The 19,355-nt window shown below is 40.6% G+C and overlaps 1 protein-coding gene across 7 annotated transcripts in view; it reads left to right on the plus strand.

The window, feature by feature from the left end:
• The first annotated feature begins 1,997 nt into the window (after positions 1-1,997).
• The window catches only part of map4k5 (mitogen-activated protein kinase kinase kinase kinase 5), a 31,555-nt gene continuing 14,197 nt past the window's right edge, over positions 1,998-19,355 (plus strand). For 5 of the 7 annotated variants that reach the window (XM_056425816.1, XM_056425818.1, XM_056425819.1 and 2 more), the window contains exons 1-14: positions 1,999-2,383; positions 2,840-3,082; positions 7,391-7,448; positions 12,679-12,769; positions 13,493-13,557; positions 13,677-13,732; positions 13,828-13,875; positions 15,912-15,954; positions 16,042-16,114; positions 16,614-16,745; positions 17,325-17,387; positions 17,503-17,584; positions 18,218-18,334; positions 19,197-19,275. In XM_056425816.1, the coding sequence (XP_056281791.1) occupies positions 2,975-3,082; positions 7,391-7,448; positions 12,679-12,769; positions 13,493-13,557; positions 13,677-13,732; positions 13,828-13,875; positions 15,912-15,954; positions 16,042-16,114; positions 16,614-16,745; positions 17,325-17,387; positions 17,503-17,584; positions 18,218-18,334; positions 19,197-19,275 (1,015 nt within the window). In that variant the 5' untranslated portion in view covers positions 1,999-2,383; positions 2,840-2,974. Of the gene's footprint in view, positions 2,384-2,839; positions 3,083-7,390; positions 7,449-12,678; positions 12,770-13,492; positions 13,558-13,676; positions 13,733-13,827; positions 13,876-15,911; positions 15,955-16,041; positions 16,115-16,613; positions 16,746-17,324; positions 17,388-17,502; positions 17,585-18,217; positions 18,335-19,196; positions 19,276-19,355 lie in introns of all 7 variants that reach the window. The other 2 variants (XM_056425814.1, XM_056425815.1) reach the window with 1 other exon arrangement.

Below are 19,355 nucleotides of genomic sequence, written 5' to 3' on the forward strand. Positions count from 1 at the left end.
GTAATTGAGAAATTAAACATCAGTCTTTACAAGGGCACTGTGAAAGATTAAGGAGTAGCAGGCCACATTTTGGGAGCGTTCCAAAAAGATGAATGCAGGGTGCAAAGAATGCACGGTGAATAATTTAAGGAAGAATCAGCCAAAATGAGGAAGACTTAAGAGTTAAGACTTCACAGCTCCTGCAAAGGCCTCACTCGGGGCCCTTTTGCCCGGCAACACTGATCTCGTTGCCGCTGAAACAAAACCGAAGACGTATAAGAAGCACTCGCTGCTTAAAGTGGGTCAAACCAAATAAAGTCTCCAATGACAAACAGCGGCATCGCCCCCCCTGCACCCCCCGTTTTCCTCAACCCAAAGACAGTCATTCCTCGCCCCTTGCAGGCCTGTGTTTAAAGTTAACATGAGCAATGGAGGCATATCAGAGACCAATAGGATGCTGGTTATCATCATCATTTTGATGATGGAAATGATAAAGATGATAGCTGTAATGATTAGTATAAAGATGATGGGGATACTGGTGAACATCTATATAGCACTGATGCAATATTACATAATTTGATGCCAGATGCCTCGCGGAGCATCTCAAGAGACACACATAATATAATCAGAAGGTTATTTTCCGGTCTTTTCCGGGCCTGCACCGCCCCAACAGAATATTTCCTGCATATGAGTGAAAACGTTTTTTTTTCACAACAAGATTTAATGGTGAACATGTATGAATTCGCGAATGTCTGATTGACCGACATCGATGCAATCACAAATAGGACAAACCGCATATTTCTCACCACCAGTAACTAGATATTGGGGAAAAAAATAAACACACACTGGTCTCAATAATGTCTGAACAATAACAAGCCCTTCGCGATGGGGTCCGCAATACATATCTAATTGGCTGCATTGCTTGCACCCTCGCCTCGACGGGAATAAGACAAACATGTATGTGCGTCAAGGAAAGCATGACATATTAAATATTGTACATACACTCACCCCAGCTGTCTCTTTCTTTACGGTGTTTTGCCATAATATGTGTCCTTATATCCCCAGGTTTGTCCGTTAATTAGCGACAGTCATGGGTGTCGAAGGGTTGGGAGGATGCCCTATCTATCTCCACCAAAGTGATCCCTTGTATCGCAGGAGGATGATGGAGCTTTTATTCCGAGCGTGATGCAGGACTCAAGCATGTGGACAGGGGGCGCTGTTGTCTGTTGTTCCTACTCAGTGTAATGTAGCAGCTTAATAATGCGGGAAATGAACGTGGTTCAGCGGACATTGTGTGAGTACAACTATTGGGTATGTTGAGTATGGCTTATGCGATTTAATTCAAGTATCTTTCATCGAGTCTGCTGTGAAAACACATGGACAGCTTCCATCGGTAGGGGGCGGTAATTACACAGAGAATGTAACACGTGCTGCCTTCGAGTACTGTCGGAAATATTTTTCCAGAAATTACCCGACACAGTATGACGAGCAGTGGCGGTCGAAAGAGGTCATGAATTCAAAATGTTACTGAAGTAAAAGGACAAAAGTATTATGAGCAAAATGTACTTAAAGTATAAAAAGTAAATGTACTCCTTTTTTAGTTAAATACATTTAAAGAGCATTTTAATGTTCTAGTTCTGCAATTATAGATAGACTAGTAGTATAGTACTGCATCATATACAAAATAAATAACAAATAAACCCCAAGATTACCAGCAACAGTAACTGGTACAAAAAAAATTGGATGGAAAATAATTTAACTTAATGAAACAAACACAATTAATATGTTATTATTGTTATACTGCTGACGAACTACATCGCAATTATCTCGATTTAATACAATAACTGGCTTTGTAATGTGCGCCACGTTGTAATTATTTCACAGTTTCTATACTTGACTGTGGTTTTGCCACGAGACATTTAAACTGTTGTTTTTTCTTTATTTCTGTAGAGTGCTCGTTTTTCCGAGGAGCTCGTGAATGCAGCAGCATCAGGATCTTGTAACTGCGACTCCACAGAGATTAGCAGCAGACTGTTGCTTTTTAGGCTGCTTTTTTTTTTGAGGGGAAAAAAAAACAATTTAAGAGTCATACTCGACATTATTAACTTAATTCCCCCGCGTTAATTATCTATTAACGAGCGCGAGGCTCCGCTTAAACTGTCAGCTGCGGAAAAATGACATGTCAACGGCTAAACTTATTGCTGTAGAACCGAACTCGGCTCCAACGTCCGCGCGCTGAAGGAGACGCAGCCAACGGCCACCCGAAGTTTATTACTGTGTCCTCGGCAACAAAGAGGAGCGGGCGCCTCTCTGCTCTCTTCGAGCCGTTACTCGACGCCAGCGCGTGCGGTTGAAGGCCCAAGAAGAGATTTCAAACGCAAGCTGTATGTTCGCGTTGTAAACGGTAAGTTAGGCGCAGTTGACGGCGGCGAGAGCCAGAAGCTAGCTAAGTTAACGTTGGCTAGTTAGCATTAGCTAATGCCCGCAACCCCTTAACTAGCCGGGTCCGATAGCGACGTGAGACTCGGCTCTGGCTATTTGCTGGAATGAACGCAGTGTCCATGCTGACGTTAATGTTGTTTTAGTGGTCGGAGCTCTTGAGTGAACTTTAATTTGAATACGTGTTTAAGATCAATTAAATACAAAGTGTTGAGCTTGTTGGGTGACAGATGTCACGATATGTGACAGAATATACAAACCTACTCTTTCCTGTTGCTATTGACGCATACAGCTTAGCTTCGATGAAACGTCCACTTTTTGTAGTTGTTGTGAAACGTTACCCACTTAATATTACACATTTTTATTGTTTCCTTCGTTGTAACACTTTCCTTACACTTCTTCTGTTTTGTCTCTCGATCAGGACATGGAGCACGGGGGAGGACCGTCTGAATAACAGGGATTGACTCGTGTATATTTATAGTTCGCACCGCTTCATCAAACCTCCACCACCGGATTGGATCTAGTAAATGTAAAGGATCGTTTCGCTCAAGCTACCATGGACATCTATCCCCGGCCAAGCGGGGAAATCCAGAGGAGAAACCCTCAGCACGACTTTGAGCTCATTCAGAGGGTGGGAAGCGGCACATATGGAGACGTGTACAAGGTATAGTTAAGTTACTGGTTCCCACAGCCTTTCATTAGTGCTGGATATATCTTGGTTTACCAAGTCTTATTAACTTAAGTAAAGACAGAGTGTTTGTTTTCTGACTCATAACATGTGGCCAACACATTTGGCAGTAGCTGTTGAATGAGGGCCAAGTTCCCTTCCTCTAGTCTTCTTCGGAGACTAAAATACACTTATTGGCAGTTTTGTTTGCAGTTTGTACCCCATCCTTCAATGGGCGAGAGACAACGTGACTGAAAACAACACTGTCATGTGAAACAAATAGATGACATTCATTGTGAGGTGTAGGGCAATGATTTGTTGATTATTTAACTACTAGATCAAAATAAACCTTATCTGCACAAAAAAAACATTTGCTGGTTCCCGTGTCTCAAATGTGAGAATTTGCTCAATTTCTTCTGATCATGTATGAAGTAAATATCTTTGGGGTTTTGGACCATTGGTCATACACAACAAGCAATGAGCATTTTATTCTATTTTATGACATTTTACAGACTAAACTATTCGTAAATTGATCAAGAATCAAGTCTGCAGATGAATCTGTATTACTAATGATCGTCTTACTCTTAACTCCAGTTTGGTTTTCCTGGTTGTGCAAGCTGCATCACAGTTAACTGAAACGATTCCCTGAACCTGTTTGACTGTTGAACAGTGTTTGCCTGTACCTGCTTGTCCAATTTATCCACATCACCTTTTTATTGATGGAGACCATGTTACCCATTCCTAGTCTAAAATTTAAGTATTAAAGCAGGTATATTTTTTTAAAATTGATATTGGCTTACTATCAGTTATAGATTTACTTATATTTAATGTATATGTGCGGTCAGCTACAGCATTAATGTGATGTTTATGTTACTGGAGAGGACAAAGAAACCATTCGTGTATTACATTTGCTGCCTTTAGAAGATTTACTGCTTTCACCAAATTCATTTTAGTCAACTCAAATGAAACTGGGTAAGAATGCAATTTTTTTTCCACTCAGACTGCAACATGTACACATTATCAATCATTCATGAGTCAAACAAACACGAGTCACTGCACTGCCAAAAACAATAGTGTCTGAGTTAAGTCAAATATTTAGTTTTAAAGAAAGGGCACATCTTTGTCATAGAGCAGCTTAATACTTTTCAAACTGTGCAATGGATTAAATCTATGCAAAAAATAATTTACCCACATTTCCCCTCCTCTCTGTCGGCCCGTGGGGAGGTGTGTTTTGCTGGAGACTTTCTCGTTTGTCTATCAGCCACAGATAAACAGACGGTCTGATCCAGTGTGTGATAGTTCAGGCAGCAGCCCGTCACCCATACAAAGCCCCTCTGGCCGGCCCCCACCCCCAGACAGGCCACTGGTGGAATGCTGCGCCTGGTATTCTCCCACAGCTCGCAGGCTGAGGGCTGCAGCGCGCTGAAATATGATCAGGCCCCTGTCTAAACACGCGGTTTGCTGGGTGTGTTCTGGGTGGCACCGACGGCAGAAACACCTTAAATTGTGAATAGTCGTCCCCCCCCCTGATCTGCTGCGCTCGTTCAACTTTCAATGGACACGGCGACCCTCGCCTTGGATGAAGTATCACATCTGACTATATTCATCTGAGAACGACATATTGCTCTCTTTGGTATTCAGGGTTCGTACGGTCATGGAAAACCTGGAGAAGTCATGGGATTTTAAAATGGTCATTTCCAGATCTGGAAAAGTCATGGAAACAACTTAAATCATAAAAGTTTTGGAAAAGTCATGGAAATGTGTTATAATCACGTGTCCATTTACACCGAGTTTGAAATAATTAATGTTTTTTAAAGAAAGACGCTCAAAATATAAGCCGGCGTACGCTCTCGATACGCAACATTTTCTACATTTTTCATGTTTATACCGAGATTTCATTTTGTTCATGGAAATTTGGTTTAAAGTCTTGGAAAAGTCCTGGAAATCCATTGGTCGAAATGTGTAAGAACCCTGGGTATTTCTGGTGATAATCATTCATTTATCTTCCTTATAATTCCATACACTTAGCTCTGTGTAGATTGTTGTGACGCTTTCCATTTATAAGCTGGCATTTTGTACAGAATAAATACTACTTAACGGTTTGCGCAACATTGTGTGCCAACATCTAACTGTTGTTATTTATACAAGGAAACACATTTCTGCACGTTTTGTTTTTTGAGTTGATGAAACCATATCTCCAACAGGTCAGTAATGTAGGTCAGCGTTGCCAGGTCCGCGGAATCGGGCTACTTTTGAAGTGTTGCCGCGGGTTGAATTGTTTGTCCGCTGGTTCGGGTAGACCTATTTTGCATGCAAATTACATGAATATCTTTAAATAAAAATCCATATTTTAAATGAAATTATTTATTGATACCCAAATCCTACCAAACTGACTCCAGATCAGCACGTACACACATTTTATTTATGATAATATACTGTATCTAATTACACAAGGCCATTTTAGGACCTAGGTGAAATAACTGTTAAGGGAAAACTGCTTTTAATGCTGGCATACTAAACATTTGGTGTTACTTTGTAGATATTACAATACATTTGGCAATGATAGCAATGCTGTTGGACTTTAAAAGCAGTGTATATGGTTTGGCACGGGCATATTTTGAGTTATGATATTGGGCTGGTTTTATTGGCCATTGGGCTGGTTTTGTCACACAGACCTGGCAACCCTGGTCAGCGTGTTGATACGACCTCTGCTCGTGTCGAGGTTTGATGACAAAAGAAGAAACCGATGAATCCTGCACACTGCCGGTCACCTATATTCACTTTATAAATATGTGGATTAAGAGATTGCATCCTACACCTCCAGTAGGCGTTTGCAAGAATCACTTTTAAGTTGTTGGATGTGAGAAACTAGTTACCTGTTTATTTCAAGATTGTCACTACAGTCGGCTGAACCTGAGATCAGGCACACCTGGCCAATCCCTGATGGATCTTGTGTCACACCTTGTTTCTTTGGAGTTCTGTTACATGCCAGACGACTCCAGTCAAAGGTTGTTTCAGGATGTTAAAGCTTGTTTTGTCTGCTGCATCACATATTTGAGCGGTCAGTGCAGAACTTCTCCTTTCTGTGTTTAGTCCTCAGGTTGACTTAAGCTACTTCAGGAAATGTGAAGATACCCACTGACATCAGGACAGCAGAAAGTCTCTACAGCTTCCGCCGGAAACTAAAAACGCATCTTTTCCGACTATATCTGGATTAAAACACAGATTAGCACTTCAGTGGCACTTAAATAGCTCTTATTATGGTACTTCTTTTGTAGTTTGACTATGTTGAGGAAATGTTACTTCCTGTATTCTTGTTGGTCTTAGTTTGTACTCTAGGTTGATGCACTTGTTGTAAGTCGCTTTGGATAAAAGCGTCTGCTAAATGTAATGTAATGTAAAAGATAGACACACAGGTTGTTTACAAGTATTTTGTAGCAGCGGAGCGATTTTTTTGTGTTTTTTTTGTTATTCGTTTGTGTGTTTATGCACTTGTGGTATTAGCTGCAGAACAACGATAGTAGTTCAGTGTGGTAGTCTGTTTAAATGAATCACCAGTGCATTCCCTGTGGCTGTGTTGAAAGGTGGCCATGCTGGAGGGTTTTATGGTTTGCGGTTGATTTCTTTCTGCTTGTACCATCTCCTACACTCCCACGGATTAGGGAGCATCCCATCTTGACCTCGATTTAGAAGTCAGTGCAACCTACTTTAAGATAGACATTTTTACAATTGATGGATCATGGATATGTTTTTTAGCCGCAGGCAAAATACAAAATTAAATTGTGAAGATATGCACAAATATGAGGAGAAAAGTATGCTACTCCAAGATGGACTGCATTTGTAGTCATCTACATTCGGGATATTCAAAGGTTTACACTGTCCAGCATCTCTTCTGAGGGTGATGCCTGTTTGAGTAGAGTAGGTCTGATGGGACTCAAGTATGTAACGATGCTGAATTTGACTGATGGCGGAGGGGGATGTGCACAGGAGAATATTTCCAGCCCACTTCTCTCAGTGCAGAAAGGATCATTCAAATAGCATTTATTGGTTTAATGCTTATGTGGGCCAAACCTGTGACCGATTACCCATCAGAATACAGTCCCGTGTTAAGTAATATTCAAAATTGAAACTGACTTATTTTTGTTTAATCTATTCTCCCCTCGTTCTTTCTTTTGTAGGTCGACGAATCAAACCTCTAGTTTATCCATAAACAGTTTTAACACAAGTTCTGATTAACGCAGTAATATTAACTGCATTGTGGTATCCGGAGCCTTGCTGACCACATTGTGCTGCTGTGTCTTTCAGGCTCGAAACATACAAACCGGGGAGCTCGCTGCTGTGAAGATCATAAAGTTGGAACCAGGTAAGAGTGATGTTCTCATCGTCTCAGTTAAAAAACAAATTATAATAAACAAGTCTGCAAAAGAAGTATTTTTAAGGGTTTTGAATGTCTTTTAGTTATGCCGTGGGGCTAATTTATTAATACAATATTCATGTTTACTGTTATTATTATTATCATATTTATCTCATATCATTTCTGTGACGCAACAAAAATATTGTATTTCCTCATAGGGTAAAGTGATTCCAGTAGGTTTGAGTGCCTTTTTTTTTTTAGCATTTTTGATCATTCTCAGGAAAATATCTAGAATTATAATTATTTTTTCTTGGATAAGTGAGACGTTACATTTTTATATTGTCCCCTGTTTCGTCTGGTGTAAAGCATTTTGTTAATGAAACCATTTGAAGAGCGACGGGATGTTTGGTGTGAAGGGGAGGAGGACATGACTGTTCACAGCTTTGGTGTCCGTGATGGTGATGACCTCGTGACAGAGTGCGATCCAGATTAGTGGGATTATGATGAGGGTTCTATTCCACCAGCAGCCAGACTGACCTCAGATGATCACTCCCGGTTGTTTTCTCTTTCATTCGTCATGTCGCTGTTTGTTTTCGTCTTTGAGCGAGAGGATGTGGGAATGTCTTTGTATGAAGTTTACACATGGCGTTTTCTTCAGGTGTCGTCTTGTATCTGAATTTAAATATTATCACTCATGATGAGCCTGTTGAGGTTTTGAGCTCTTATTTAAAGCATAGATATGTTTATGTTCTGCTGTTGCTGTTGCTGTAGGAGGAGGAGGAGGAGGAAATATATATATATATAAATAATTATTTCATACAAGCATTTCTGGTTTAAAAATGACGCATAAAATTCACTCTAAATAACTCACTGATCTACGTTCTTCGTTAAAATAACTTATGCAAACTTAAATGGTAAAAAATATAAATAATACATAGATAAAGAGTGAAAACAGGCCGTGTGTACAGCTATGGTTTAATTCATGTTAAAATAGTTTAGACCAGTGTTGCAGCTTAACACAGATCATTGTATTGGTTAAAATGATCAGGTGCATAGCCCTGCACATGTTTTCATACAAGCATCTTTAAACACGCATTATTTGCTCTATTCTTATTTGCTTTATCTTTATTTTAGGATTAAACCAGGATTAACCCAGCTTGGGTCATCCTGTTACAGCAGGACTCTTTTTGTTGTTGCAAGTCATTCCTTTCTGTGCTTCAGGTAAACAGCTATGGGCGGACCGCAGAATCAAACAGGTTTGACCAGGAGGAGTGGCGCTGATATTGAGTAAGGGACCGGGAGAGAGAAAGGAGAGAGGAGTGGTGAGGCCCTCTGGCTACAGAGCTGTTGGGCACAGAGCAGGTTGATCTGAGTAAATAGACGGTAAACAACTATCAGGGTTCGTACGGTCATGGAAAACCTGGAAAAGTCATGGAATTTTAAAATGGTCATTTCCAGGTCTGGAAAAGTCATGGAAAAAACTTAAATCATAAAAGTTTTGGAAAAGTCATGGAAATTTGTTATAATCACGTGTTCATTTACGCCGAGTTTGAAATAATTAATATATTTTTAAAGAAAGACGCTCAAAATATAAGCCGGCGTACGCTCTCAATACGCAACATTTTCTACAGTTTTCATGTTTATACCGAGATTTCAGTTTGGTCATGGAAATTTGGTTTAGTCATGGAAAAGTCCTGGAAATCCATCGGTCAACATGTGTAAGAACCCTAAACTATTTAAGACCAAATAAGTTTTCGTCGTCAACACGAAAAAATTTAAATATTTTCTTCTGAAGTGTACACACATTTAATCAACAGTTACTTTCTAACACTATCACGACATCCCTCACTATACTGCTTATGACGCTTTGTTTTGATGTTTTTTGTTGTTGATTGTCCCTGAGAAGTTGGCACCAGCCTCCTGGTAGTTACCATTAGAAATTCAGCTGTGGTGGTTTTTCTCGTGATGCATTTTTTATTTATAGATCCACTTCTTTTCTTTAAAGATGGCATATTATAGTTAACGAACATCCATCAAGTCACATCGGTGTAAAATTGGGTGTAACTCCCAACATGCTGAATTGAAACTTGACGCATTAAGCGAGGATGTGTATATTCAGAGAGCGGAGGGAAGCGCTCGGTGAGAGAGGAAGTGGCCCCACTCTTACGCCTCTCCAAGGAGAGAAGATCATTGCGTTATATTTGTTTTGTTTCACCGAGCTCACAGTGAGCTCCCGTGCTAAAATGTTTGTGGTTCCTCGAACCAGTTTCTCTACGTCAATAAACGTTGCAAATGATTGTGACGCACGCTCCGCCTGTGAAATGACACAGGAATAAGTAAATAGAAAAGTGGAATTACAAACACAGTAATATGTCATTGTAACCTAAATAACGAGTCCCTAAAAAGTGGGACGTTCTTCGAGCATTACGTGGCCAGCAATGATGAATGTGGAAAATGAATATATCATGCTCATCATCATTAAAGCTTCTGCCTGACTAACGTTCATTATTCTCTGTCCTTACTGGGCTACAGAAAGACGATATACAGAGAGGTGGAAACTACTTTCATTTTACGAATAGAAGGGAAGAGTTCAATTTGTAGGATTGCCACTTGAGTAGACTTATTCCAGAAGTTATTCCTTTTTACAAGAATAATAACTTGTTTTAAAACGTTCTTTCCCCCACTGCAATAATAACACTTCTCACTAAACCCCGGCAGACGCACTGCACTTAACACTTTTAGGGCCGGCTCCGCTCTGTGACTTTTATTTTGTGGTAATATGTGTCGCTAACGTTGCCGTCTTGAGCTTACTCGGCAGGCCATACCGAACATTTTCCCTCCCTTCGTTTTGCACAATCAGCACCTCAGCTATGTAAAAGCAACAAAAAAAGAAATAGTTTGTGACATGTCTTCTTCCCTTGATTTAAGGATATGGTTATGTACATTCTTTTGATTTTGTTATTGTCAACAAATCTCACAAAAAGACCAAAAATCAGCCACCAGTGACTCTCTCTGAATATATTCTGACTTTCATACTCTGTGTTGCACTCAACCCTGAGCTCATTGGTTCAGACTTAAGACGTACATCTTTTTAAAGTAACATCTGTATATAGTTACATTACGAAAAGGCACAGTTATTTCCTAAGACTGCTAGAACCTACACGTTGTCAACATTACTCAGAGCGCAGTAAACAGTGTATTTGTTTCAGGCTATTTTCAGCTGTGGATTAAAAAAACGTTGGTGCTTTTGAAACTCGTGAGTATTTCAGCAGCAAGACGAAGTTTGAAGGATCGCGAATAGACGATGAAGATCTGATGAACAGAGAAATAAATAAATAAATACTTAGTTAATCAGATAAATTCATTACTGATGTCTTTACATGTGATTTGTCTCTATTTGTGATACCACCTGACCCTCAGATTAATCTGAGTCTGTTTCATGTGATGTTGGTAACAAACACTTCACGGTCACATGGGACGCAGTTACAAAGGGGTTCTTTTATGTATTTTAGACAACTAATAGATCTAAATCCTTCAGTTGAAACTAAATGCCCAAATAAGTCGCCGTAAGTTCAAAGATAATGGAAATGTGCTGGTTTGTAGTTCATCAGCTGGATAGTTATGCACGTGTTGGCATGCCAACCCTTTTGCTCACGTGAGACGGCCTACTCCCTCCCAGACTGCTCTTTTCACGTATTAAGAACGTTGTTTGTGTGCTAAAAAATGCCTTTGTGGTCCAGGATGCATCTCCAGAGATGTTTTTGTCCCTGTATTAATTTAATTTGGCAGCTAGACGACAAGCCACCCGCGACATTGTCTGGAGCTATCAAAAACTTTTCTTTGTTTTCAGGCCACAGCGGCTGGCAGTTGCCAAAGCCTGATGCAACTTTTTTATAACAGAATTTAGACGTACAAATTCACAGGGTTCGTACGGTCTTGGAAAATCTTGAAAAGTCATGGAATTTTAAAATGGTAATTTCCAGGCCTGGAAAATTCATGGAAAAAACTTAAATCATAAAAGTTTTGGAAAAGTCATGGAAATTTGTTAGAATCACATGTTCATTTGAGCTTAAGTTCATGGAGTTTGAAATAATTAATGTTTTTTAACCCTCCTGTTACCTTTGGGTCAATGTTTAACCTACCTTTATATTTACTGACATATTTTACCCTCGGGGTCAATTTGACCCCAGCAATTAAAACCTCCAGAAAATTATTAGAATTAATATTGTTTTCCAAGTTTAAGTGTGAGGTAGTTTATGTTTGTTTATTGACTACCTAAATAGCCCTTTAAATATATAAAAAAGTTGATATTTCTTATATGTTTGACACAGTGAAAAACAGCCTGGGGTCAAATTGACCCGAAAGAACACCGACATTAAACATTGAATGGGGTCAAATTGACCCGAAAAGTAACAGGAGGGTTAAAGAAAGACGCTCAAAGCATACGCTCTCAATCCGCTGAATTTTTCATTTTTATACCGAGATTTTAGTTTGGTCATGGAAATTTGGTTTAAAGTCCTGGAAAAGTCTTGGAAATCCATTGGTCAAAATGTGTAAGAACCCTGACTACAGTTGTTTTACATGCAAGAAAGGCAGAAGTCATACATTTGACCATATGCAGAAAACAAATGGTTTGCAGAGATTGTATGCATTAATGAGCGTAATCTGGACTGATGACAGTTTGTTGATGGAGCTCTGAAGCCGGCAGAGTCTGGCATATCATAACCTCCTCTTCCTGTATTCCAGGACCATGGTCTCGGCACAGTTGGGCTTACATATTTTATTCTTCTTACTTCCGACCACTCTGATTAGCGGTTTGCTGAACTGGGTCGCAGCCCACACTAGAAACACTTTAAAAGTACGAGGTGTTCTTGGTATTGGCTGCTTAATGATGTGCTGTTTTTATAGAAAGAAGAAAGATTGAGCATTTTAGTCGGAGTGAAATGTTGAAAGATTTTGTTCTGTGGTTTTGAGTTTGGCAAACGGGTGTGGAAAGTGTTTTCTGAAACATTATGTTTATGGTGCGCACAAACTTTGTATCAACGGACAAAAAAAAAATCTAGTGTTACTGGACATTATGATGATTTATGAAACGAAATCGGAAGTTGCAATTTCACGTCCACAATCATTTTCCGAAGGGTTTATTTCCGAATGGAAAATATCTCGTTAAAAAATGAGCCCCGAGCAGAAAATTATACTAACTTTTTTTTGTCTGTGTGATTTCTCCCTCTGTTTCCAGGGGATGACTTTTCCATCATAGAGCAGGAAATCTTCATGGTGAAGGATTGCATGCACCACAATATTGTGGCCTACTTTGGGAGCTACCTCTGGTAAGAGCCAACTTAAAATACTCCTGCTTTGTCATTTTATGCTCACTATTTGCTTTTCTCTCGCAGCTCAGGTATAACATTTGTGAAATCCTTACATTCGTCAAAAATATTTGGCTGAAAGTCCCATGACTTATTAATTACTGAGTCGCACCTGTGTGAAATTTTGACTGACTTTTTGACTGGTGCTGACTCGGCTCTTCGGTGCCGAGACGCAGCTCTTGTGTTTTAACGGAGCCTTTGCTTTGTGGCTGTTTTCTGAGAGGAAGTAAAGCTGCTCCGCCCACCACCGCCTCAGACCTCCAGCAGGTTTAACTGGAATATGAGCCTCTGATCTGTTTTTATATGGCTGTTAGTCCAGAGAGATGCAGGTCTCATCACAGCAGGCACGTCTTGTACAGTCTCGCCGCAAAGAGCACAACTGGTAAAATGTTAACGAGCGACCCACCATGCGTCGATTATTATACATCTAGATTAATTGCATTAGAAAGAACCAGCGTTTTATTTGGGGGAATTCAAGTTTCCGCTCAAACCGGTTTCCTGGCCTAAAATCATTTCCACGTCCAGCTGAAATGCAGCGTATCCTCCAGTGGTCAAAAGTCGACGGTAACTTGTGGAATGTTTATGCTGCCTGATTATGTTCAACCACATAACTAGACACACTTTATTATATCACTAACTAGCAGAGCAGTTCCTCATTTAATACTTCTTCTCTGATTTCACCAGTCGAGACAAGCTTTGGATATGTATGGAGTACTGTGGTGGAGGATCTCTGCAGGACATTTATCATGGTGAGCTTTTGCTGTATTCATAACTTGTAAGATTCATTAAAAAAATATTTTTTAATACCGTACGTATATTGTAAAATCCTTACCCTGCAAAAATTCTGAATGAAATTGTGTTGCAACAGTGACGGGACCTCTCTCGGAGCTTCAGATAGCATATGTCTCCAGAGAGACTATTCAGGTAATTGTACCTAATTATTTCTCTTTTTTTCAAGAATGTGTATGTTTACATTTTTTGTTTAACTCATTGCTGAATACATGTATCCACCTTCACAGGGTTTGGGATATCTGCACACCATGGGCAAGATGCACCGTGACATTAAGGTATCGTATCTTTTCTCCTTAGTTTTGTTCTCTTTGAACTTTAAAATGACCCTGGTCGAGCCCATTCGTCTGTGCCAACAACTCTCAAACCACGAGAGAACAGGAGGGAAAGAAACGAAAAGGAGAGGTGTAGGGCTGCAACAACGAATCGATAAAAATCGATTATTAAAATAGTTGGCAACGAATTTCATTATCGATTCGTTGTGTCGCGCGATTATTACGGCGCTCAATAAGTCAAGGAGTATAAACAAAGTTGAGTTGAGCGCAGAGCGGCGCAGGGGAAACCAGAGCGGAGGTTGAGGAGAGACGGAATGCTGCGTTGTGAGAGCCAATCAGCGCTGAGCTGCTCCTCTGTTGATGAATCTAATTGGCTGCTGCTGCTCACGTGGCGCTGGATGCGGAAGTCATTCACGTAGTCGGAGACATTCACGGAGCTAAGTGCGCCTCCGGGTGACGTTATGAACCCAGACACCAGGGCGCTACATGTCACGACGTGTGTGGCATTTCCACAAGAGTAGAACGTAGAAAACGTGGTTATTTATTCCGTGGCGGATAGCGGAACATAGTTTTCCATGGAGAAAGGCAACGGAGATAAGCCACGACGCTGTGAGCGCTGCGCGTGCAGACATTTAACGGAGCAGAGCAGCGCGTGCGCTCTGATCGCTCTTTTAATGAAGTATCGATACTAAGAATATGCTAAATCACATCGTTTTTAACGTACGGGTACTTTGTTAGTATCGCTACACCGTGCAGCGTGACAGCAGCAGATGTAGCGGGCTGACATTCAAGCTAACCCAACTTCCCAAACGCTGTGGACATCTGAACGCTGATTGGCCGAGACGCGACACGTCCCATCAAAGATGTTTTATTGCGAAGAGCACCACTTCACATTTTTTCCGCGTCTCACTGCAATCTCAACGGCAGTGGGTCAGGTGACAAAAATAATAAATCGGAACGCGTCTCTGATATTGTTCAGGGGGCCGGTCCACATGGGGACCACTGCTCAGGAGAGGAAAGCTGTCAGTCTGTTTGTGACGGGTTCATCACCATGGTGACCAGTGGGTCTCCAGGACCTTTCCATGACTTTAAACCAAATTTACATGATTAAACATTTTGTGAAAACTTTCTATAAGTGAGAAGATGTAGAATTTAAAATAACAATGAGAATTCCAAAGCATACCGTATATATACCGTGTAAATTAACATTTGAATAAAACAAATTTGCATTACTTTTTCAAATATTTTGGGATTTTACTTTTTTCAATTACTTTTCTAGGCCTGCTAATAGCCATTTAATAATTCCATGACTTTTCCAGGTTTTCCATGACCGTACGGACCCTGTTTTGAATAAAGGGTTGAAAATTTAAAAAAAATTGTTTTTTTATCCGATTAATCGATAAAATAATCAACCGATTAATCAATTATCAAAATAATCGTTAGTTGCAGCCCTAGAGAGGTGTGAGATTGACAAAAAGCACGGCAAATGCATCGTTTGGAATCTCAAACAGTCCACAGGGCAAACTTCTCTCTGATGGAGCAGCGCAGCAAAGGTGTGAAATTAAGTCACAGGAAAGGTTTAGCTGAGGATTTGCTGACTGGAAACCATGTGACCAATGGCGGGTTTGAGGTTGAGCTGAAGTCGATCCCGTCTGGTGCGTGCACACGGACTGGAGCCTCAGTTTCACGTGTTATCACAGAAGGTCAGGGCCGGACCTATTATCTTTACACTGCGCTACGCAGCGAGCACTTCCTGTTTCCTCTACTCTCACTGCAGGATGCCAGCACAGAGACTGTCAGTCACCGCCAACAGAAACAGGGACTGTCAAAAAGGCTGTGATTCTGGTGCACCTTTTCAGGCCGCCAGTTAATATTTCAACTGGACCAGATGTTACCCAGTGTGTTGCACACGATTGGCACTTATGGACCAGTTTGGCCGCTCAGTATTTTCAGCTTCTCTCATGATGCTAAAATATTATTATGGTCTCTTGAATGTATTTCTCAAAGTATAATACATGTTTATGGTATTTCTTCAACAGGGGGCCAACATACTTCTGACAGACAATGGAGATGTGAAGTTAGGTAAGTCGCTCTTTACGACTTGGAACATCTCCTGTGGCTTTCACTTGTATGTGGATATTACATAATCTGAAAGAATCCTTGTTACAGCTGACTTTGGAGTTGCAGCCAAGATAACAGCCACCATTGCCAAAAGGAAGTCCTTCATTGGAACACCTTATTGGTGAGTGTGTCACCATCATGTAATGAGCCAGTCGGCCTTTTATTTGGTTGTAAAACTGTCGTTGGGTTCTTGTTTCAAGTTCTTTTCAAAAATACAGTATATTCTGAGAAGTATTGTTTAACTACTTTTCATCAGATACTAGGAGATTTGCTAGTCAACTGTCTGTGAGAGAGTTTATCTAACAGAATCTAGCTCGTGGTGACCACATGTAGAAGTGGTTAGATAGACGCTTCCCCTAAAAGATACGAGTACAAATTCTCACAGCAGCTGAAGTGTTTTTGAGAGACAATGAATCGTCACCAGCTCCACGGTCACTGACCCTGAAATCTCAACACGCTGTCAAAGGGGTAAAAAATAAACAGTTTTCCTACACAGATCACCAGGGCATCTCATTATTAGTGCCAACATTGTTTTTCACTTCAAAGAGGCCTCCCAAACCAACCTTTCATCCTTATTTTTTGGAGTGTCATCACTGAATTATTGTCCTGCATTTGCGTAGGATGGCTCCAGAAGTAGCAGCAGTGGAGAAGAACGGTGGCTACAACCAGCTGTGTGATATCTGGGCCGTTGGCATCACGTCCATAGAGCTGGCCGAGCTGCAGCCGCCAATGTTTGACCTCCACCCGATGAGGCATGTCTTACTTTCCTTAACCCTCCTGTTACCTTAGGGTCAATTTGACCCCATTCAATGTTTAACCCTCCTGTTACCTTTATATTTACTGACATATTTTACCCGTGGGGTCAATTTGACCCCAGCAATTAAAACCTCCAGAAAATTATTAGAATTAATATTGTTTTCCAAGTTTAAGTGTGAGGTACTTTGTTTGTTTGTTGACTACCTAAATAGCCCTTTAAATATATAAAAAAGTTGATATTTCTTATATGTTTGACACAGTGAAAAACAGCCTGGGGTCAAATTGACTCGAAAGAACACCGACATTAAACATTGAATGGGGTCAAATTGACCCTAAAGTAACAGGAGGGTTAAAGAAGAATCAGTCAGAGCTTCCTGAGATGAATCTGAAGCTACTTTTCTCTTCTTCTTTCCTGCCATGTTTCATCATGTTTTTTCACTACTCAAATGGTCATACTGTTGAATTCAAAAGACATTACGGCTGTTATCCAATTAGGATTCAAGCTTTCCTAAAGTATATTTCCCTCTTCGAGTCTGTCAAACTCTTGATTCAAAATTTTTTTTCTTTTTCCTTAGGGCCTTGTTTTTGATGTCAAAGAGCAGCTTCCAGCCTCCGAAGCTAAAAGAAAAAAACAAATGGTGATTGCCCCAGAACATTCAGTGTGCTTCTATCGCTTCATGGTATCTTTCACTTTGGTCTTCAAAGGAAAATAGTGACAAACATTCATTACAACAAAATCATCTTGTTCCCCAGGTCCACCGCCTTCCATAATTTTATCAAAGTGTCTCTGACAAAAAACCCAAAGAAGAGGCCCACTGCTGAAAAACTTCTATCGGTAATGTTTCTTATTGGTCGCATAGGCATGCTGTATGGTAGATATTACACAGTAGGAGATTTAAATGTTTGCAACAAAGAATGCATTGATGTTTTTTAGCCTGAACCTATTCCAGATGGAAATGTAGCATGTTAGCCAAAGGTCCTGTCAGTTTCATTCTTTATAGTTAAGTTGAGAGTATAATATTGCATTACCATTTGTGAATCCTGATGGCCAAACAAAGAAGTAGAGAACCTCAGTTGTCCCAATGAGTTTCTGTGTGGTTTGGCTGAATTTCTAGCTTTGTGGGTCAGACTAAGATCATGGCCCCAAGGGCTTAAGTTATTAGCAATTACATTCTTAAATATTGTCAACAAAGCCTCAGTCCAGAGGAAGAAGGCTGGCACTCCAGCCTGTGTGCATATTCCAAGAAAAACAATCTTTTTAAGGTGCCCACAGTTCGGCTGCTCCATAAACGATATCCTCATTAACTCATTGCATTGCAGTGAAACTTAGACTCTTATATCTATTTATGAAGGGACTCTGATGTTCCACGTTCCTTGTGTGTGGAATTAAGAAAGTCAGACCAAAAGTATAAATTATTGTTGTCAAATGATGCACCAGTTCATAATGATATTGTCCCGTTTCCTGCAGCATGTGTATGTAGCCCAGCCGGGTTTGACAAGGAGGCTCGCTGTTGATCTCCTAGATAAGATGAACAACCCACACAACCACCAGCAGTACAGCGAGGTGGACGATGATGACCTTGAGGTAATGTCTGACTCCGTCGCATCTAGAAAAAAATACCGTGAGAGATTTGCAATTGCTTTAACAAACTAAGAAAGAAATGTAAAGTCTGCACAGCCTACACCGAAGTGATCAAAGATAGAGACACATTGACAACTTTTTCATCAGTATATAAAAAGAAAGATCCCCAGTTGTTGTTGACCGTCTTGATGCATGTACATTATAAAAACAGCAATATGATTAGGGGAAAAAACATGTTCCATGTCCAATTTCTCCAGATCTGGATGTAAAAAAGACTTTCATGCAAACACTGAAAGCGTCTATCAGCAGGGAATGTAAATATTTGCACAGCATGTTTTTTCAGCAACTTTGTAAGAAGAAGGTGATCTTGAGCTCCCCTTGAGCTCCCTCCCCCTCTTTCTTGATTCTCTCCATCGACATTATTATTCCAACTGGAATCAACATCACATCTACGTGGCAGCCAAAGAGGTGGTACGAGTGCCTTTAGAAAGACCATTGTGCTCGTCTCCCCACGACAGCAGTAGCACTGTCTTGGCCCCCATGAATGAAAAACACCCTGAAAGCTATTGACTGCAAGCAATGGAGCTTGTTCCAACCAACCGGTCTCTGGGATGCATAATAATGTGACGATGCATAGACGCAGTACCAAAAGTATCTCTCGGTTCTCCATAAGCTTGACATTTCTACAGATCATTTTTATTTAAAAAGTCTTAACTTGTCTAAATGACTCCAGGCTATGCAGCGTTGCTGTTATATAATGTGTAACTTTACCCTCCTCTCTGCACGTGTCTTGTCAAGTGCTGCTCCCCCTGTCAAAACCTATTTTTTTAATGTTTAAATCTTTCTCTGTTCCTCTTCGCCTCAGCCCCTCTCTGCAGTCAGACACACTATCCGCTCCACCAACAAACAAGCCAGAGCTGAGAGGACGCGCTCAGAGATGGACTGTAAGTAAACAAAAAGCCCAAGCCCATCACCAAGATAAAGGCCAACCCCCTGCTATGCATCTGTCCTGTCATTGGTCGGC

This window comes from Pseudoliparis swirei, chromosome 11, assembly GCF_029220125.1.
Source record: "Pseudoliparis swirei isolate HS2019 ecotype Mariana Trench chromosome 11, NWPU_hadal_v1, whole genome shotgun sequence".
In the NCBI taxonomy this organism is placed as follows: Eukaryota; Metazoa; Chordata; class Actinopteri; order Perciformes; family Liparidae; genus Pseudoliparis; species Pseudoliparis swirei.